A 23,145-nucleotide genomic window follows, 5' to 3' on the forward strand; every position below is an offset into this window, starting at 1 on the left:
ATACAGGCTGTACACTCACTACTTTACATTGTAGCAGAGTGTCATTTCATCAGTGTTTTCACATGAAAAGATATAATAAAAATATATTTTTATTATATTTTATAACACCTTTTTAATTGGACTAACAAAATTTTGGAATCATTTTATACCGACACCACTGGACTAATACAGCTACAACCTTTACACTATATATATATATATATATATATATATATATATTACACACACTCCCGCACCATTTGTGTTCCAGGAGTGCTGTATAGCTCTGGGTTCATTCTTGTAGCACCATGTATGAGTCTGCACGCTATAATTTAGCCTTTCCCTGACTTCTTCTTGGAGTTACACAGTATTACGTTTAGCTAACAAGCTGTTACACTTCGTTACTTCTTCTCACACCATTTAATCTCACGGATCATAATAACAGGCTATTTTTACTCTCATTTTCAACATTCAATTTGTAACTCACGTTGCTGAATAGTCTTTGTTTTCATAGAATGTTCACAAGTCCTATAATTTAGGTCTTAAAATGATTGTTTAATCAAATTGTGAGCATTAGAGGACAAATGCAAGGATTGCGTGTGGATACAGAGTGCTTATTTGCGTGACTGATCTGATATTTACTGGGCTTTTAGCCACCGACTGGAAACAATACCTCCTCCGTGCCCTCTCTAATGCTCTGTCGTTTGGTTTGGTCATTACACGAGCTGCACTACGTGTAAGATTCCAAATTATATGTGATGCGATCACAGCCTCAAAAACACACAGTCTCCACTGAGAATTGGTGGCGATGAAAGCACCAAACGGGGAGCAACTGATCCGAAACTCAAAATCGAATGCAAACTGGAGATCTTACATCCCTGAACAGCTTGAAAAAAAGCTATAACACGAACCCCATCCGCATTCGTGATTGTCTTACGCCATACGTATTCTGTATTCTGGGGCTCAAAAAGGGCTTGGGACTAATATTGTCTTCTGTCTATTGATTCTGTTCATTAAATATCTACTTAAAAGGCATATCGCGTATTCTACACGTTGTGTGGGCCATATATTTTGGGTCTTTATCATCATTCTTGTTGAAGTTGATGCATTTTATTGGGCCAACATTAAGAAAATGGAATACATCATATTTTGTAATCTTGGAGGTCTCTTATTTGGATGGAATGGTGGACTAATGATTGGGGGGTCTTAAATTTGACCATAGAGAGAAAGTAGAGTGGGGGGGGTAACATATTAATCTTCTCTTGGGCTAATAATACAGCTATATCCATTTTTCCTAACATTACGCGCTGCCACCATTGCTATAGAAAACCGCTAATGAAGTGGTAGCTTGGAACCATAGAAGTGATTTTTTTTTATACACAAATATCTTTCTAATGCCTTATCCAGCCAGGATTAAATGTGTTATATATTGAGTTTCACCAGTTCACCCTGTAAAAGAAATGGAAATGATCAGTTTCTGTTAATAAGGCTTCATTTGCGTGATATATATTTGCAAATTAATATTCCTCTGATGTAAAATTTTTACTTTGTTTAGCAGCCATTTGCATCCAGCATTTTAAATATTCAGGAAATATCCGAACGGTGAAATTCCTTTAACCCCTTAATGACCTTTGCCGCTTCAGGACCGTCATGACATAACGGTCACTGAGTGACCTTTGACGGTCCTGAACCGTCGAAAAATTAAATAAGCTTAGAAAGTGATAAACGATCACTTTCTTCGCTTAAACGGCGTTACTGTAATGCCTCGATGTCGAGGCATTCAGCAAGGCCGAAATCGGCATCGGCCCCTCCCCGGGGCGTCAACAGCCGCCATACATTGTATGGTGGCGGACGCCCGTTTTAAAAGCGTTTAGGAGGCGATCAACGATCGCCTCCTAAACTTAAATGGTGTCGCTGGAATGCCTCGATCAGGAGGCATCCAGCGACACCAAACACTTACCTCTGGGTGGGCTGTGATGTTCTTCGCCATCAGCTTCTTCGCCATCATCAAGTTTTAAAAGTTTGCTAGATGGTCTCCAGACCCTCTAGAGAACTCTGGCTCCACTTGCAGGTTGAATACAGGTACTGCATTCAACCATGCAAGTCAATGGAGCCCAGCTTTCTAATCACAATGTGATTAGTAAAATATAAAAAAAAAAAAAAATGTGCTAACATTTAAAAATAATTATGCAGTGATGTCACTAGATGAACCATCCAGTACCAGCAAAATGTGTAAAAAAAAAAAAAAAAAAAAAGTATTAAAAAAATAAAATACAAAAATAAAGTTTATTATTTTGAGCAAGTGCTAAAATTTCTCAAATATCTCAACAAAGAGTTAAAATAAAAGCACTTCAAATACCCAAGGGGTGTCTAATATAAAAAAAAAATGGCTGATGGGGTAAATTGGAGTGGCCGAGCTCAAAGATAGGGCATAGGTACAGACTTTCCAAAATGGAGAAAAAAAGCGCACTTCCCAAATGTGGCATTTTAAATCTCAAACAACACGACAAACCCATGCATGTCGGGTATCACTGCACTCAGGAGATGTTCCTGAACACACATTGGGGTGTTGTTTGACAGTGACATATACCAGAACCTGTATATCTATAACTAAAGTACAATTTGTGGGGGGGGGAAAAACCCCAAAAAATTGCAAAGTTTGACAAAGTGTAGTTGTATAATTGGTGCATGGAAGGGATTAAAATAACAGCATTTGGAATACCCTGGGGTGTCTAGTTTTCAAAAATATATGGTTTGAATGGGTTAAATTGAGTTAACCGGCTTCAAAGATATTCCAAAGAGGAGATGGAGGCAGAATGACCAAATGACCACCTGAATTACGCATGCCCCAAATGTAGCCTTTTACCAGCCAAACAATCTGACAAACCCATGCATGTGGGGTATCGCTGTACTCAGGAGATGTTCCTGAACACACATTGGGGTGTTGTTAGACAGTGACATATACCAGAACCTGTATATCTATAACTAAAGTACAATTTGTGTGGGGAAAAAAATAAAAAAAAAATACTATTACAAAGTTTGACAAAGTGTAGTTGTATAATTGGTGCATGGAAAGGGTTAAAATAACAGCATTTGGAATACCCTGGGGTGTCTAGTTTTCAAAAATATATGGTTTGAATGGGTTAAATTGAGTTAACCGGCTTCAAAGATGTTCCAAAGAGGAGATGGAGGCAGACTGACCAGATTTGTTGAAAAATATTTGGAAATCATAAAACGCTGCTTGTACTTATTGCCCTATAACTTACAAAAACCAGCAAAAAAACATAAAAACATTGGGTATTTCTAAACTCAGGACAAGTAGTAGAATCTATTTAGCTAGTTTTTTTACTTGCTTTTCTAGGTGAGTAAAAGATTTTTCAAATAAAAGTCATAAAATGTTTTTTTCCAATTTTTCACCATGTTTTTTTTTTTATTTTTTTTATAGTAAATAAGATGATACGATCAAAATAATGGTATCCGAAGAAAGCCCATCTTGTCCTGAAAAAAACAATATATAACTTATGTGGGTACACTAAATGGGTGAGGAGAAATTTACAGCTGAACACAAGCACCACAAAAGTGTCAAAACAGCCTCGGTCCCACAGGGGTACAAAAGGAAAAATGAGCCCGGTCCTTAAGGGGTTAAAGAAAGCCAGTAGTATAATCCGCACAGGGGACAGCTATGGTTGTTGTGCTGTTCCAATTGGCAGAGTACCAAATGCTCACGAATTACCTACAGTTTTGCCCATAATCATTTATCTTGTATGTAATTCTTAAACATGATTTATTTTTTTTTAGAATTTTGAGCTGGTTTCATACTGAAATTCTGGCCAATTAGGAAAGAGTGGGTTATAAAAAAATAAATAAATAAATAAACTGGCCACAACGTTCAGCTGTTTGTCATGGGGGAGGTAAAAGCTGTAAACCCAGCGGTGTGGGACGTCACCAAGACTACTGGATATTCACTAGTGGACAGCCCTGACGTGTGCTCGTCCTGATACCACGGATTTACACTGATCAACTGAAATATCTGCAGATCTGTGAACTTGACAGCATTTTCATTTGGGAATCAGGGGTACCATAAATTAGAATTAGTTAAAATCCACTTTATAAATAATGACATGTCTGATATGACATACAACTGTCCGACATGTCCGGAACCAGACTTGGGTGCAAAGACAAGATGACTCTAAGAGCACAAGGCAGAATGCTCAATGAGCTAAAAAAGAACCCTAGAGTAACAGCTGAAGGCTTGAGTGAATCATTGGAACTTTTTAACATCTCTGTTCATAAGTCTACCATATGCATGGAGTCCAATTTTGTCTGCTTTTAGCTTAAGCATGTTGTGCTTGAATATACTCGTGAGATTCTAGACTGAATGTATTCAGGCTACTTTTACCTTCACCTGTGAAATACCTGTTTTTAAGGGATTTTTTTCTTTGTCTACATTATTTAGTGATTACTGTAAGAACCAGAAATAGCAGCATTTTTAAATAAGAGCTAGAGTGAAGTTAGTTCATGTCGGATTACAATGTACCGATGTTGACACTAATGTATGGAGCACCACCAGCTAACCTACACTGGTATTGGATAACGATTTTAAATCCATCGCTCCTAATGTTTAGCAGCACGGGTGCTGTATTTTATTTACTGCTCAGATCTTTAGTATGATTCTCATCTACCTAATATTTGCCCAGCTATCATGGCACATGTTTGCAGTTCACCTCATGGACTATTGAGTGTTTTTTTACGCTGGCATACATTAATGAGCACACATCTACATAGCTGTGCTTGGATTGCCTATGTTTATGCAGTTTCTACTTTACTTTTTTGTGGGACTATGTAGACTTAAAACAAGACCCTACTGATGGATGTATAATTGCTGCTTTGAATGTACACTGCAGAATCATTTATTGGAATATCTGAATTGTAGACCAGCATTTCCAAAGTGTGGCCACCCTGACAATTGTGGCTACAGGAATGAGTATAGAAGCAAGCCTGATCTATGATCTCGGAGCCCTTCAGGGGAGACCTGGCAGCAATCATTCCAGGGGCTAAGACCTGCCAAGGAACCCAATAAAAGTATAGTTCACACAAAACTGGTTCAAGAAGGCACCAAATCGGAGTGTCCTTCAGACCATCGCTCTCCTGGGTCCTATCAATTTTAGGTAGGTGCGCAGTCCGTGGAGTTGGAGTGGAGGTGCTTCCTGACACTGGCAGAGATAAGCTTAGAGTGGTATAAAAAATTCATTTGAGAACCAATGTTCTCGACTGTGTGTTTACCGTGCATTCAGATTTATTACAAATGTAACAATATCTACTAATGCTTCTGGGATGAATATGTTTTGCTAGCACAGCACTTAGACTGACATTAAGTGCAATAAACCCAGAGTCTGTTACAGTCCAATTACAATGATTTACCAGTCATAAATGGGTAACCTCTGAGACGCCCTCATAACGCAAGTAATGAGCACAAAGAGAACAGGTCTGCTTGACTGCTCCGCCGTGAAGTCAGAATTACTTAAAACGATAGAATGTCTGTGAGAAAATGTCAACTAGTATACGTAACCCTTGGAGTCCCGGCTTCACGCCCTGTACATTGTGGCACCATGAGAGCTCTCTATTCAAGACCAAGTGACACTTGCTTTATGTGTATGTAAAAGTTACCACCAGCTGTGGTGCCCAGGTTGAGTTTTCCCATGGTGTGCTTTGCAGAGAAGATCATGGCCATATGGACACGCAGCAGCTATATTTATCATTTAGCTTTATGCCAATAAGTGGGAAATTTGTTAAAAGAACGATTCACCCTTTCGTTTGCCAGCATAAGTATCCCTTTTGGCTTATAACGTTACATATTGTCATTTTTTTTCCAGCGACAGGTGATTTTTTTGTAATTATGTTCACATTTTCTATCACTTATATCATTTTATGTTCAATAAAAGATATAGGATTGTGTGTAATTTTATATTGACATTGCCTGCCTTTAATAAGTTTTGACCTTTAAATCATAAGAGCAAGGTACATTTCCAAGATTAGAAGTCCCAAATGGGGCACTGTCATAAATGTCCTGCTGTGGCCGGATGGAGCAGTGAATGGACGTGGAGTTCCTTGTGATGATGGAGTGATTACTCATCGTACTGTATGTCTATTTCCTAGCAGAGCAGAGTTTTAAAGAACTTGGTCTGCTGCAAATTAAACTGCCAGAATTGTATTCATTCATTAAAATGTAGTATCTTTTGTTTTCTTATCTTTAAAAGCAGATCTAGGAAAAATATTGCACTAGAACATCAGGCATATTCTGATTTCGTACAATCTGGTGTAACTCATGCAGAAGACATTCTATTTAATGAGGTTTTTGTGCACTGAACTATCAAGATTGGTAATTTATAGTATGTACTGCTTAGTTGGTAATAAAGAATTTTGGGAAAGGATCAGGGAATGAACAAAGCATACACTGTGTCAAATAGGCTTCAAATGTATTTTATATATTTTAAACAATTAACTATATGATTACGTGGTTTTCGGACACTCTGAAAAGCTTTTACTTTTTTGCTGCGTACAAAAATGTCCTGTTCAAACTAGCCGTTGTCTGTAATCTTATAATGCAGTTAAGCAAAAAGGAATATAGAACTTAACATTTAACTCATCTCATCTCTAAAGTGGGAAACGGTCAGCTCAAAAATGAAACGAAAATACCAAAGTACGCTTCTCCTATCCCCTCTCACCAATAAAGTCTAAGACATAATAAGGGGTGACTACTTGGCATCTTAATTCCTATGGCAGCAGTAAGGAGTGTACTTAGTTTTTCCACACATGGCTTCTCCATGTTGGCTTTATTTTTGTTGAATAAATAATGACCATGTGTAATATGTCATGTGGTGTTCACCATTATCATAATTTTAGACCTGATAAGGAACAGGTGAGTGTTATGTACTGATATGTTAAACCATAGAATTCAAAGAGGGTGTACTTTTTGTTTTTACACAACTTTACCCTGCAGGTAGCAGCTTGCGTAACGTGTTTATTGAAATCAGCGGGGTTTATTCGCTAAAACAGTTGGTAGGAGAGATGTTTTAGCACCTTGACTTCAATATGTGTTATGAAGATCAAACTACAGCTTCTCCTGCCTGAAGATCTTAGCTGCCCTATATACATATTTAAATCCAATTTTTTACTGGAGAGACCTGCCCGTATTGGGTCTTCATAGTGTGGAGTTAAAGACCAAACTCTCCTGATAGAACTGTGTGTATCTGTATGAATGCATGTATTTGTTTCTTCTTAAGCATATCTTTGTCTGTCTTCATTTGTGTGTTGTGCCTTTGTGTGTATCAGTGGAGCAACACAAGATCAGTAGCAGTATTGCTGCTTCCATCACTTGTCTGTGTTGACATTGTTAGCGTTTATCAGTTTAAGCCGCCCTTCTGTCACCTTAAAAATATTTCCTGGCTGGCAATGCAACATATAGCTGTGACTATGGCTAAATAAAAACAAAACAAATATGTAATCCTAGTGAGAATATACGCTGTGTGTATGAATAAATGTATGCTTATTTCTACGGAGGGTTCCTTTAGCATTGAAGCCCCAGTGTCCCATCTGATCTTTATCTGCCCCTGATTCTAGTTACGAAAAGCCATGTGCGCCCATAATGGCTAAGACAGTTAGTTATCTTTTATCAGTCAAGTCTGCACTGAGAACAACTGCAATATAGCTTTAGTAGCTGTAATTATAGAAAACTCTTTATAAAACCATTCTTTCTTTTTCCACCCCTTTAAAAAAAAATCACAGCAGACTAGAATTAATCCAAAGTGTAGAAAATATAATCATGGCAAAATCAGGTTATACGGTTTATAAGAGTGAATTTTGGGCAGGAGTGGGATTACAAAGCTTTCGCTATGAGTAGACATAGAGAGAGAGATTTAAATTAAAAAAACTAAATTATAATTATAATATTATTTTTTTAATGTTGAGTTTTATAAGGAATCTGGTTTTGATATTACCTATTTATTTGTAATGTTTCCTCCTAATGACTGATGTTTGATTTGTATTAACTGTGTGGAATCAATCTGTTTAAAAACACGAGTAATAATTAATGGCATATTAATAAATTTTTTACCTTGTGTTTTATAATACATTACACGCTATTAGTAAGGCAGTTAGTAATGATTACTTCTGTTTCATTATAAACATCCAGAACTCAGTATTCATTAAAACAGTGCCGTCCAGATTTATATAGTCTGTTTCTTGAATATATGCATTAAATTGAAGAAAAGGATACAAGCTTACTCTGAAATAAAATACCAACCCAGCACTTGTTCTAAAACTGCAGTGCAAAATTCTATATATTTTTTTCCGAGCCCATTGTAAAGTTTAATTAAATGTTAATGCTGAATGTATGAAAAATACATTTTAATGTGTTTACCCCGGAAGAGAGAGACATATTTCTGGCATACATTAAATAGATCCAGCGCTAAGGAATCTGCTGGTGCTGTATAAAGTGTAATGTAAAATAGATAATTATGGATTCAAACCAGGGCTGTTTGTCTTGGTGTTTGGTGCCAAACGAAGTGATGCAGAATTGACTAAAATCTCTTTTTTTTTTTTTTTTTTTTTTTTTTTTTAAGTTTAAAATACGATGGAAGAAAATCTATTTAGGTATAGGACACTCGCATGAACATTAATTCTAGAATAAACAAGATTGCCGTTCAGTTTTATTTCCGTCAGAAAATGAAGGCTTCGCTTGGAATTAGTAGTAATATACATATTTTAATAATGTTTGGCAGTTCTGCTGTCCTTGGAGATTCAAGGCATCTCGGCTTTCCTCTGCAGTTTTACCCCTAAGGACTGCAGATGTTTGTTGGCTTTGCTATTTCTGGAGATGATTAATAGTCTCGTTTTATTTTTGTAAAAAAAAAAAAAAGGGCATAAGTACTACTTTATCATGTGGGTTTGTATCCATGTATTTTTATATACAAGTAAAATATTTGTACGTATTTGCATGGTGGTCTCTGGAGCTAGAGGAGGATTTGAGAGGAGTCAGGAGAGTTGATTTGTCTTTGGTTGAGGGCGCTTCCAATTTCTCCAAGCTGGTGGTGATTTCACTGGAACAGATCCTAGGGTCTTTATTCACTAAACCATCAGTTTTGGTGTGTTTAGCCTATTTAGCTCACAGATTTATGCTAACATGATGCAGGCCACCTTGGTGAGCTTCTCCTGCAGGCGAGACTGAGCGTGGGCTGTATGTTTAGTTGATGGGGGGCCGATTTGGGATGCTACCTAACCCTGAATTATGGCCAGCTCAGCACTTTTTGCTGGAGAGGCTTGTTGGAGGTGGATGTTCATATTGCAAAGTCTCAATGGGTTAAAATGCTTACATCTCAGCACAGCTCATGATTTAGTAAATAACCTCATATGGTACCTTTTTACGTCCTTAGAGTAATACGAAATACTCTTCTCTTTAATCTCTTTGATGTGTCTAAATATTTCTTTATAAACTCAGAGGATCTCTTTAACAGGAGCTGGAACATTCTTGATGAGTTGTGGTTTTTTTTTTTAAGGTGGAAAATCATGAATTCCTTGTAAAGGCTTCTTTTGATCCTAACCTGACAGAGCTAAGAGAAAAGATGGATGAGCTGGAAAAGAACATGCAGTCGACGTTGAACAGTGCAGCCAGAGAACTTGGTGGGTGTTTCGTATCCTCTCTTTCTTTAATGTAACACTTCTGAAGAAATGTGTAGTTTTTAAATTGCATCTGGTAAAAGAGCTTGTATGCTTCTTCGTGTCATATCAGTTTTGTGATCTTCTCGTTAATGACCTTGACACAGTTGCGCCAAACTCCCCCGGGGCCATAATCCTGCCTTCATGTCTTTTATTTCACTTAACCTATAATTACACTGTTTGCATTGTGTGTCACTAAGCAATATAACCCAAAGAAAATCTGTTTTATTTCACGTGTGTGTGACTGATGTCTGCTATGTATGATGTATAAAATAATAGTTTACATTGCGTACATCATACATGGCGGATACGCACTAATTCGTGGGCTCTCCGGCCACCAACGTGCATGCACGTCATAGCAGTGTGCTGAAGACACAAGAATAGTCTTTAAGCTTTAAATCGAAATTGGAGTTTTATCTATAATTTAGCAAGCAACTACAGGTAGTACCGTGTGCATGATGTGAAGATGGCGTGAAAGCATGTTTCTTCTCTGCCCCCTCATCTACAGATGTATATCATAGTAAGAGTACAACTTCTGATCCATTAATTGAAAGCTGTGAAGTTCCTGTGTACTAGGGATGATGTTTCTAATGCTGCATTTAGTAACAAAAGTGTTAAAGGTGCCGTTTCACCCGATGTAGTCATTGTTATTGTTAAGTGACTTTAAATAATGTCATAAAAAATGCCTCAATTCGGACCTTCTCCAATGGAAATTGTTTCTTTTGAACCAACATAATATACGGATGGGTTTCGACACTCTTTACTCTGCCTACATTAATAGTCTGGTTCCTTACAAATAGGTTCATCTGTTCAGCTGTGACCTCTATACCCTTTGTCTTATCCTATATCTGGTACAGGATAATGTAAAGGAATGTTCTCCCGAAAACATAGCATCTCCCAAGCCTCCAACTCAAAATGCAAAGCACCTTTAACCTCCTTGAGCCTTGCTCTCCCACACCCTAATATTCCACAGTATTGACAGGTTTGTGTTCATTTGTAAGAATTATTTTTTCCTAACTAGGTTATGGTTTATTTAGTTCATTCATACGTAAAAGGGTATTAAATGAGATATTAAGTATCAAAGATATTATATATAGATATCTTGAGTTAACTCTTCCAGTTTCAGTGCAGTCTCTCTAAAGATATAACAGGATATCTTATATTAGCTGATCAGTTTCTGTCTCCGGCTCCTCTCTGGATGCTTGTAGGTGAGTCACGGGGAGAGTGCAGAACGTTTGCTCCATAGTAAGGGAATGAATGAACTCTGTAAGCAAGTACTGAGAGTATGACTTGTAGTTCGGTAGCACATCATCTGAAAGATAAGTTCTGTATATGCGTTTGAATTACAAGGGCTGCCTAAATGTGGCATGTAGATAATTTGTTAAACGTCTCTGTCTCAAGCAATCGTTTTTCTGTATTTTTATAAACAGGTCTGGATGCAGGTAAAAGCATAAAACTGGAATCCAATGCCCAACTTGGTCATTATTTCCGAGTTACTTGCAAGGAAGAGAAAGCTCTACGTAACAACAAGAAGTTTACTACCATTGACATTCAGAAAAATGGTGTGAGATTTACAAACAGGTAAAACTGTGCGGAGGGGGGGTGGGAGGATTTTTCATATGAAACAAAATATCGAATTCTTTAGTTATGGTATGTCCAGCAATCTGAATATATCCTGCCATTTCTCTTGGTAATTTCTGCAATTTCTCCGGTAATGGTAATAAACCAATATTGAAGCAAGTGTTTTAATACATATGGGCTAACCTATAGAGTAGTTAAACGACGGCCCAGTTCCACCACAAATTTGTAGTAAGGGACCTGTCAGGCTTTGCAGAATGAAGTCTGTAAGGTAGTAATGAGCGTATGAATTTTAGTTTAGCAGCATATTGTTTAAGAGATAAATGATGTCCTTGTATATGCTCATGAATTACAAGCTCAATCTTTCAAGGGCTGCCTCAAGCATGGCATGTAAAGATATGCAGAGGCAGGCAATAAGGTTTACATGTTGCATCCATCTCTCCAGGACCATAAGATGTCACGCAGCATATTTTCTGTAATTATTAATTGTAACTTTAAGCTTTTTTTATCTATAGCAGAACTGACAAGACCACAAATTTAATGCAAAATCCTTTTAAAGCGAGATAAAGAGTAACGGTTATAAATCTACTCAAAAATGTATTTTGTATGAATTCCTCCAACAACCCTCTGATTCTTTAAGGAAAGTTTGGGGAAGTTTTATTGAACTGGTTTATTTTCATGCTCTTACAATATCGTTCTTTTTATCTACTGGAAATGTATCGGCAGAATCAAGCATTGAAGTCTTCAGAATTTATCGGCCCCTTAATGGAGCAAGAGACACAAGAGCAGTCAGAATAAACTATTTTTAAGTGCTGTCTGAATTGAAAACCATGTCTTGTTTTACAAGCACAACCAGAACAATAATTCTGCCTAATATTTAGAGGTGACTTGTGTCTCTGTGTCCCCAGACACCCATGTTCTTTTATAGATTATTAAGTTGCGCTCTAAAGACTCGGGAATGATTTCTTCCCATTTCTTTGTGCAGACAGTGTTGGTACTTTTTATTTTATTATTTATTTTTTTTTTAAATGCACTTTTTTGTATTTCCAATATTGCTGTCATATGCTGTATACACAGTCTCATTGGTAGTTGGCATTTACTTTCTAATGGCCAGCTCTCTGCAGATGCACAACCTTATTTTTTATGATTTCCACTTGAAAGCAGCAAAGGTTACTTTAGAAATAAGGGGTTTTCTTTTTTTTGTTTGTTTTTTTAACTGAAATGGGTGTAAACGGTGCCCAATTTTCATTGTTTGAATTGGCATTTAGATTGGGGGCTGAAGCATAGTATTACCAATGGTTTTCACGTATCCAACTGGATGGATGTAGACCTTTGTACGCTTATGTAATGTTTATTTGTAGTTTAACAAAGCAAAGCAGCTAAGCATACAACGTGTAAACGGTTGATTAATTAATCTTTCAGGAGGTAATTTAATTCCAAACACGTCTGAATAGTGGATACTGTTACTATTCAGTAGAGGTGCCGGCCACCTGTTCTTGCGTTGTTAATGTGCCAGGTGCTCAATACGCCACTGAGCTTTTCAGTTTTATCTCTATAGCTGTTTGTACAATATGTCCACGGAACAAAAATGAGGAGGGGTGTCATGTTAACCGTGCACTAATCAAAAAGGGCTGATGACAGCAATAGCTAATTTATTAAAATTAAATAAATGTCATTGTTCCCTGGGGGGAGGGCGGCATAATTATATTCACGGCTTTCCCTAGTTGTTCTTGTCTACTTTTTGTTGTACCGGATGTCAAAGACTAGAGGAGTTTTCATGATCCAAGCAAAATTTAATTGTCCATTTATTTTGTCGAATCATTTTCAGGTAGGTTTGTGATATTTAATAACCTCATTGGTTTCAGTAGCTTTCATGAACTGGCATCCGCTACAGTGCATGTGCCGTAAGAGTACCAACGCAAATCTCTGGCTCTACTAGAATACACCGGAGGAGGATAAAGCAACAGATGTCTTAAGAATGCGTGGACCAATTTCCATGCGGTAAAGTGCAATGGTGTCCATGCACTGATACTTTAGAGTGGATCTGTCATGTTAGAGAATGTCTGTATGGTGTGTGTGTGTGTGTGTGTGTGTGTGTCACATCCATAATAATGTCACAACGCATCCATTTTAAAGACATGAACTCTACATCATCTTTACGGTTGACTCTAAAGTCCCATAAGGTTCTGTAGTGTTCTGACAGGTGAAGAATAAGTTCTGTGGTCACTACCTGGGTTTGCTGCCAAGTTGTATGCCATATTGTCCCGATTATACGCCCTACCCCCCCTTCTAATTAACATCTTTATCAGGGCTGCAGCCCATAATCAGGGTTTAACTATTCAGGAGGGCCAACCATGTCTACTTTCATTCTGTTCATTCCTTTCCCTGTTTAACTTTCTGTTGAAAAAATTATATTTTCTTTCAAATAAAAAGGCACCAAACTAAAAGGGTTCGGACTGTAATTTGGGACAATACAGTATATTGGGTGAGGTGTGGAGTAACACAATAAATACACTAGTGAGCCGGGAGTAGCACGGTTGTGGTTTGTGTATACTGCTTGCGGCATAAAGCACTTTATACAAATTTCTGGTTAAAGGTGACACCAGTTTACCAGTGAGTTAGAAGGTCACATAATAAATATCAGGCCCATAAAAAGGTAATAACAGTGTGGGTCGTCCTAAAATGCAAATTTGTATTCATTTTTTGTGCAGTATTTGTGAATATAAAGTATGACATCATTAGATGTCTAAGACATCCTCAAACTATGTGATTTGTTTTTCGTGTTGAAGCAAATCTATAATAGTGTTAGTTATTAATTCTTTGTGCATTTGCTTCTTTAAGCTGTTTTTTATGCTTGTGTTAATTTAACAAAGTAATTCTTCAGACAGCATTAGTGTTGCAAGTTATCACAGCACATGAGAAAATGCTACTTAACGCCAGTATCATTTAATAGCTTCTGTCTAATAAATCAATTATTCTTTGAAATCCTTGCACGCACACGTGAACATAACTTAATTACCAGCTTGGAATTCATTTTGTTTTTTCATTTTTTTTTTTTTTTTAATTAAAACCTACCTAGTGAAATTCTTTTAATTTACAAGGGGAAGCAGGTTGGCGCAACTTCACATATGGTGATGATTTCTAGGATAAGGTCTAACAATATTTTATGCAAAAGCTGAACCTGTTATTTTAACCCCTTAAGGACTGGGCTGTTTTCTTTGTATGCCTTGTGACTTACGCAAGGTTATTTGGAGGCTTATACGCTACATTTGGGACAATTGCAATTCAGTTTTTCAACTTGGTATTTTTACATCTGGTCCTTCTGCCCCACGTCCTATTTGGGACATGTTTGGGCCAGCTGGCCATTTTAATTTACCCCATCAAACCATATATTTTGAAAACTAGACAAAGGTATGTGGTATTTTAACTATTTCCACGCACAAATTCTACCACCAGCCTTTGTCAAAGTTTGTGGTAGTAATTTTTTAACACACCTTGTACTTTAGGTAAAAATGTATAGCTCTTGGTATATGTCACTGTCAAACACCCCAATATGTGTTCAGCAACATCTTCTGAGTACATTGATACTGCCCATGCTTAGGCTTGTCAGGTTGTTTGGGGGCTAAAATGCCACATTTGGGTGGTGCACATTTTTTCTTTTCATTTTGGTATCTGGTCAGTCTGCTCCCATTACCAATTTGGGAAGATACAGCACTAATTTTAGCACTTGCTCATAAAAATAAACTTTTATATAAACTTTTTGGACTACAATTTTGGAATTTAGCTGGACGTGGTTTCCTTGGGTAAAATATAAAGGCGCGATTGTATCTTTTGTTGGTTTGCTGTTGAGTTGGTTGTCTGTGAAACGGAATGCCTGTAGAATATGAAAGAACTAACAATATTGTGATTTTAAACACAGCAAGTTGAGTTCCTTCAATGAAGAGTACATAAGAAACAGGGAAGAATATGAAGAGGCCCAGAATGCCATTGTTAAGGAGATCATTAACATCTCTTCTGGTAAGGACAGAATTTTATTTTTGAGTAGATGAAACGACAGTTTTTCTCCTTTTGTCTCTGTTTACTGAGAGTAAATAATTTGCGTGTCAGCCCCAAATGCATCTGTCTCTAGGCACACAAACTCCCTTTGCTGACTGACCTTGGATCGGGAGAACTGGGCATAGTGTAAATGTAATATGCTCGTCAGCATTATAGATTTATTCAAGCAAAATACATTTTGAAATGTGATGTCAACAATACAGATTAGAATTAGTAAGAAGAAGCAACTATTTTCAGAAATTGATTGTATATATGATATATTTAGTGATTTATTTGTGATCTGAACAACTGTTTAATGTTCTTCTGTTATTTGTATAATAGATAGGTATAATGAAATTACAGACAGAAAAAAGTTTAGAAGGGTGTCAAGAGAAAAAAAAAACCTTTTAATAAAGGTAGAGTAAAGTAGGTTTTCTTACGTATTTATGTAGTTGGCTATGTGGCCTATTGGTGGTCCTTGGGGTCTTGCATCAGTACAGGTTCTCAGTATCCTTTCACGTCTCAAGACGGCCACCAGCAGTCCTGCAGTGTTGTTGGAACTCCAGCTATGGCTTGGTTTCTTTTAGTCTTTCAGTTGTATTTATCTATAGGTTTTGCTGATATTTACACGGCTAGTACTGTGGCATATGTAGTAATGTGGTACATCAGTAACAGCTGTCCATCAGGCCCGATACACAGAAAGACAAGTAATCTATAAGAATCAACATGATTGTCATAAGATTGTTTTAAATTCAGATGTCTGGGCGCTGTTTAATGTACATACCTCACACCTCCTGTGATGACGGCCGTGTTTATTTTATAGAAGTGCAATTTAAAGTGTTCCATCACTGAAAAATACTTCTATACGTATAACGTGTAGTCATGAGCTTATGGGGATATCCACGGGGGTTTTAAAAGTCTTAACTGTTAAACCAATATACCAACACAGAGAATGCAACGCAGGGTATGTACCCGACGGCCTGTAACATAACGTGTGCGCACGTATCAACGCAAATCTGCAGGAATTTTAAGAAAATACTAGCTAGAATTATTTTGTTAATAATGACTGACAAGTAAAACCCCCCCATGGACTGGTATACATGTATTTATTGTACTTGTCCAGGCTAATTAAGTTAGTATTACCATAAATATCACTGTCAGTCATTCTTCCAGTTTTAATAATAAAAAGAAGCGCAGCGTGCGTTAAATAAGGCTAAATTGCCATAAGCTTTTGTGCCATCAAATTCTTTTCCCCTGTTAGAAATTGCCAGGAAATCGTCTGCGTTTTCTCTGTTGGAAGCGTGCAGAGCGATTGAGTCGTAGGGTTGTGTCTTTCTAATGATCCGGTTCCAGCTGAGTAGCAGTAAGACGATGCAAGACCGTGGCTGCTTTTCTGGGGCTGTGAAAGATTTTAACGTATACGGGAGAGGGAGGGGAGCAGTGTTTGTGTGACCATTTATGTTCATTTATTGCCTAAATAAAAGAGCCACACAAGGACCACGCGTATTGCTTTATCACAGCTACGTGGATGTTTCGCTGCTCCAAGTAACGGTGTAAGAAGACCCTGTTTGTAACTTTGTTTGAATACAGCTCACATGATTTATTGGGACATTTCTCAATGACGCCGTGTGTCGATGCACAAGAAACATAGATTTTTGATGGCAAATGAGAACTTTTCTGCCCACCTAGTCTGCCCCTTTTTTTCCTGCTGTAAAGACTTAAACCTTAATCAATCCTTGGTCTTATCTTCAGGATAGCTTTATGTCCGTCCCATGCAGGATTAAATTCTCTCACTGTAGCCTCTACCACTTCTCTTGGGAGGGAGTTTCACTATAGTTGGTGTTCCTCTCATTAAAGTAGAACTTCTGACTCTCCAGTTTACGACCTCCTGTTCTAACATTTCTCCTACCTTGAAGTAATAAACTTCTGTGTGCTTTGAGTATTTAAATGTTGAGATACCTATTGAGATCCCTTAGTGTTTCCTTATAATTTTAATCCTGGAAACCGTTCACCATTTTAGTCGCCCTCCGCTGAACTCTCTCCAAAATGGAAATCTCTTTCTGGAAATGGGGTCTCCAGAACGTTACACGATACTCTAGGTGAGATCTCCAAAATACACATTTTGCATTCATGGAGAAAGCAGCGCTAGTCGCACGATTCAGATATTTTGTATTGTATCAAAGTGCCAAAATATAACATCAGTGGTTTACCTCTTTTATATAAGAAATGTCATAAATTTACTGTACTTTCTGTTAAATACCTCGTAGGATATTACATATTATAGGCAAATCTTACAAAACAGATCATCTCAACTTCACGTCTTCTTTTTCTCTCCATCTCGCTAATAGAGTATGGAAATCTCCGTTACCAGATCGTCATGGAACCTGGAAGTTTTTATGGAACTTTATCCTTTCCTTGTGTATGGATATATATATTTTATGGACAGGTTGAAGGTAGCGACATATACCATACGTGTACATTTCTCTGACATGAACTTGTTCTGCATCTTTTTCAGGCTATGTGGATCCAATTCAGACTCTGAACGATGTAATTGCCCAGTTGGACGCAGTTGTGAGCTTTGCTTATGTTTCTAATGGAGCACCGGTACCGTATGTTCGCCCGGTCATCTTGGAGAAAGGACAGGGACGGATCGTGCTGAAATCTGCCAGGCACCCATGTATTGAAGTGCAAGACGATGTTGCGTTCATTCCCAACGATATCATATTTGAAAAAGAGAAGCAGATGTTTCATATCATCACCGGTAACGCTCCAACATTTCTCAAATTTATTGCAGCCATATATTAAGTTTTGTCACGACGCGTTTTACTTGGACTGTTTCAGCACACGTGTTTAATTGATTACACGTGTCATCCGCAGTGCGAGGAAATCCAGTTTACGCAATGATAGTAATTGAGATCTTCACTGTGTGTAGCGATCGGAAAATGTCAGCAAACCCATATTAATTCATCACAAGTGTTAACGAAACAGCGCTCTGGTGAAAGAACCGCTCCCCGGATATGGTTTTGGTATTTTCTTTGAACTGGTAACTTTAAATACTAATGATTTAGTCACGTTCATATTGCCAGGTCCTAACATGGGAGGAAAATCCACCTATATCCGGCAGACCGGTGTGATCGTACTAATGGCTCAGATTGGCTGCTTTGTACCATGTGACTCTGCAGAGATTAGCATCGTGGACTGCATCCTTGCACGAGTTGGAGCTGGAGATAGCCAAATGAAGGGAGTGTCTACATTCATGGCTGAGATGCTCGAGACGGCATCTATTCTCAGGTACTTATAATCAGTAATGTACTATAATGCCTTTAGATATAGTGATGTAGATCTGGAAGCGATCTATGATATAACCTTGATTCCTGCCAGTGGTTCAAAGGCTTAGTCTGGGGGTCCATAGGCTGGGGGTTCCACTGCTGGGAAGCCTAGTTAAAAGATCAGATCAGATTGTATAACGTATTGTTATTAACCACTGATATACTAAAGCTGTGGTACCCAAATAATATATCTTTTTAAGATATCACATCCCAATTAAAAACGTACTATAACCAATCTCCGAATTAGTCAGTGTGGGAAGAATAGTTGCAGCGAATTGCTTAGAGCATTGGACGGATGTTGAAATGTGTAATGCTCCAGAACGTGAGATAAAACTATTCATAAATCCAAATTATCCCCAAGAAACGCATTCCAATGAAACACGTAGGTAGATAACAGACCTTTCCTATCATTAGATTGCCGGCACAACTTAATTAAGAAGCATATAGGAAAATAGATTTCTTTATAACAGAGAATGCAGCGATGGGCTTCAACAAATACAGCAAATGATCTCTTGGTGCAGCGCAAGGCGGACCTCACAAAGATTTGAAAACAACATAAGCTTTCTTTTCAGTCTTTAACCTAAAGGCTATTAATTTCTATATTTTTATTATACTCTTTTTCTTTATTTCAGAAAGTTGTTTTTCATTATGTATGTGGAATACAATGCTCAGTCACTATATACACAAACACATAAAAAAGGAATGTGGTTAGAATATGTATATGAACACGCACATTACATATTTATAAAATATCTATGTATATACCATTAACGCTATTCCAAATTTGGCAGAAGTTTATTGGAAAAATGGCTAAGCTCACCCCATATTTATTTTGCTCCCTGGTATTACCTGCTTCAGTCTGTCTATTCCATGCAAAAGTATTTTGTTTTCTTTAGGAGGCAGGTGGTGACTCTACCTCGTCTAATCGTACAAAGACCGGCTTATTGGTACTGATTATGTGTATCCTTAAAATAATCATTGAAGCCCTAAATCTTCTCCTGCTCGTGCGCCAGCTTGCACAGCAATGGGTAAGGTTATTTTGCCTTGACACCAACCTCTGTGGTGTAACTGGCCAACTACAGGAGAGATGTCTCATCTCCCTCACAAACCCATTGAGAAACAACGTACCAGGGAGCCTGATTGCCCAACTGGGTGACCTACCACCCTAGGCCTAGTTGGGCCAGCCATTATTGGTGGGTTAAGTACATGTCAATGTTTGCTGACATGAAATCATCATGGCAGGTGGGTGGACAATGGACAGTTTGGGTTGCTTGGAATCTTCGAGTTGAGTGGGCAGTAGCCATGGAACAAGCCGGGCTACCGAAACCGTGCTTTATGGACAAGTATGTGAGGAATTCAGGGTGAAGTCTGATTCTGTGGCATTTACTTTTTGATTGCTCGTACATTTAAATCCCTCAGCGTAATGTTATTTTTGCAGGTCGGCCTCTGAAAACTCTCTGATTATAATTGATGAATTGGGGAGAGGAACATCCACATATGATGGCTTTGGACTTGCATGGGCAATATCGGAATATATCTCCACAAAAATAGGGGCATTCTGTATGTTTGCCACGCACTTCCACGAATTAACTGCCCTGGCAGACCAAGTTCCAACCGTCAATAACTTGCACGTCACAGCTCTTACAACAGATGAAACCCTTACCATGCTGTACCGCATTAAGGAAGGTAAGGTGGGATATGCATAGAGATAAAGAAAGCCTGCAAGTGTTTCACGATAAAGAAGGATATTTAAAAAGGAACTGGACGTTCATTATCAGGCCATTGGATCGATCTCTGTTATCAGAGTTTTAAAAACTGTCCAATGCAAGTTTTACACATCTAATGTTCTCAACCAGTCTTAAAGCAGGTTATACATGCGTTACAGTATTGTCCAACGTGCGGCCCTCCAGCTGCTGCAGGGCTACATCTCCCCTAATGCTCTTTCAGCTAAGGGGCTGGCTGGGGAGTATGGGAGATGTAGTCCTGCAGCAGCTGGAGGGCGGCACAGTGGACGCCCCTGCTCTATTACAATGATTCTTCTGTTTTTCTCTACCATAAAAGGCCCTTGTACTGCCGTCTCATGCGTTTTTACATTTTCATTGCCGTGTGTTTTCTATACACTGTTGTGCATTAGCTTTTTAGTCATTAAACTTGCTCAGTGCTGCTGTTGATGTTGTCACCCTGGCCATAGATTTTCTGATTTACATTTATTATCCTCATCAAAGCTTACAAATGAAACGCATCTTTCATTAAAGTGCTGGATTTTGGCTCTTTTTTTGAGGGAGGGTAATTACTTTGTGAGTTGGGGAGTGGCTCAAAATCATATGTCTATGATGAGCTTTTCTGGTATGATAGTCCCAGATAGTCCTCTTCTTGGCTGAAATTATTTTAATTTTAGCCAAATTAAAGAAAAAAAGAAACAACTACATTTTCCTTGAAGGGTGGTGATAAATGGATCGTTTTTTTTCCTGATTTTATATACAAGATCCACTTTAAATTTTTAATGAAATTAAAACTAGAAATCATGTGATCTTAGACACAGGTCTCTGAACCTGAAGGTCTGTAACAAGCAGATTGAATCTCATTAGCATCTGCTCCAATAACTGTGATTAAACATGAGGACGGTCCGCGGCACGCATCGGGTTACCTCTTTGGGCTGGTGCGGGCGATTTGCCTTTATCGGGAATCTTTTTGAGTTAGTAAACAACGGGGCGCTGCTTCTCACGGCAGAGGTGGCTACGGGCAAGTTAAACGCCAGCTAATTAAAAATATGACGGTGGTGCTTCTGGAAATATTTGTTTTGCTGTCCTAGACTTGCCAGTGGAGAAAGTTAGTCGACTCTACCTTGAGCAGTTATATTGATTCATCTCTAGCAACTAATGAAATGGCAGAAGGTTACCGCACACTCCGTGGTACAGGCGGTAATAAAATGTAGTCTGGTTTTACAGCCGGCACTTAGAGACTGCCTGACCAGTTAATGATTATGACTGAGCGGAGAGTCCCAGGCTAAGCTCAGTAGATCAGTGGTTGGGGCTTTCATTAATTAGAGCAATCCATTCCTCCCTGTTATCTACTTTATATTTTAAAAGACGGAGAGCTGGTGCTGAATCATTGACTCTTGTAAGCAAAAAGTACAAAACATGATGCCATTACAGGTATAAAAGAAATAAAAAGCCCTAACAGAGTACAAATTACATTTGGAATAAAACCCCCTGGGCAGAATTCTGTTTGCTGTGTGTTATGGAAGATGGGCTATTTGACCTTGTTTTGAGTATTAAATATTTATATGTATATATATATATCTGTATATATATAATATATAATGTGCAGTGATGTTTTCCAGTTAGGTGCCGTATTGATGCTAATTATAAGTGACTGAAATGGACCTTTAAACATGACAACACTTTTAATTAAGGTGGAGTTGCTAATAAGGACAGGTAAAAGAGGAGTCCCTTGTTCAGGGTGAAGGTTCTCTGGATCTTGAAGCCTTCTGAGATCTGATTCAGAGGAAATCAATATGGAACTTGTTCATGTTGCTTTGCGTCGAAGGGATCTGTTTAACGGAGAGATGGCAGGAGAGCCGTGGTTTCAGCTCCCCAACTTCACTATTCATTATGTTAGGATCAGCAGATTTCTCCAGTAAGAAGGGCTGAGCTGGACCTGTAAAAAGTTAAATTTAATGGTCGAGGAGATATTGGAGAATTATCAGTAACAGCATTTTCTCTTTTAACGTATACAGGTGTCTGCGACCAGAGCTTTGGAATACATGTGGCAGAGCTTGCAAACTTTCCTAAGCATGTCATTGAAAACGCCAAAGCGAAGGCGTTGGAATTAGAGGAATTTCAGTATATTGGGTATTCAGACGAAGGCGACGAGCCCTGCAACAAGAGACGATGCATCGAAAAGGAGGTTTGTATGTTTTATGTAATGTAAGGGAGTTTTACTTTACTGAGATGGCGGCAGATAAATTTAACAGGGTAAGGGATATTTACGCATGCATGGCGTAGGATTATGGCTGTCCTGAAACTTACAAGACTAAGGACTGATTAAGGTCTGAGTCTTTACATGGGTAGACTAGTTGGGCCAGATGGTTCTTATTTGCTGTCAAATTCTATGTTTCAGTTAATTACATCCCACAAGTACAGAAACAGGATCGTTCAGCTGGATGGCAAATGGCATTGTAGACTCTGCTGTCCCTACATAGTTATACATATTGTATTAGTGCCAGTCGTGATGTTTAGTAACCATAAAGCTCTGCTTGGTCACTTATTGGCAGCCGGCTGATACCTGTCGCCGTCCATGTTTTTGCTTGTATGCGGTGCGTGTATGTGTGTGGGCGCCATGCATTTTTCAGTACCGCTAAACTGTAGGCTTCGGTATTGGAGTAGGGACGGCTAAATCATGGCTAAATCAATAGAAAAAACATGACTATGTCTGAGAGATGTTTTCTGCCATGTTTGCAATTATCCATAACCCATGGCGTGGACAGACAGAGTAAAGAACATGAGGC

The 23,145-nt window shown here is 38.2% G+C and overlaps 1 protein-coding gene across 1 annotated transcript in view; it reads left to right on the top strand.

The window, feature by feature from the left end:
* LOC149303165 (DNA mismatch repair protein Msh2-like) overlaps nucleotides 1-22,568 on the top strand; it is a 48,351-nt gene extending 25,783 nt beyond the window's left edge. The window contains exons 10-16 of the mRNA XM_089481472.1: nucleotides 9,534-9,657; nucleotides 11,124-11,274; nucleotides 15,191-15,288; nucleotides 17,822-18,067; nucleotides 18,393-18,597; nucleotides 20,074-20,321; nucleotides 22,375-22,568. Of these exons, the coding sequence (XP_089337598.1) occupies nucleotides 9,534-9,657; nucleotides 11,124-11,274; nucleotides 15,191-15,288; nucleotides 17,822-18,067; nucleotides 18,393-18,597; nucleotides 20,074-20,321; nucleotides 22,375-22,568 (1,266 nt within the window). The remainder of the gene's footprint in view (nucleotides 1-9,533; nucleotides 9,658-11,123; nucleotides 11,275-15,190; nucleotides 15,289-17,821; nucleotides 18,068-18,392; nucleotides 18,598-20,073; nucleotides 20,322-22,374) is intronic.
* Nucleotides 22,569-23,145: the final 577 nt, after the last annotated feature.

The sequence above is a fragment of the Sceloporus occidentalis genome, unplaced genomic scaffold (genome assembly GCF_023333645.1).
Source record: "Sceloporus occidentalis isolate IW3139 unplaced genomic scaffold, rSceOcc1.0.p SCAF_15, whole genome shotgun sequence".
NCBI classification, from domain to species: Eukaryota; Metazoa; Chordata; class Lepidosauria; order Squamata; family Phrynosomatidae; genus Sceloporus; species Sceloporus occidentalis.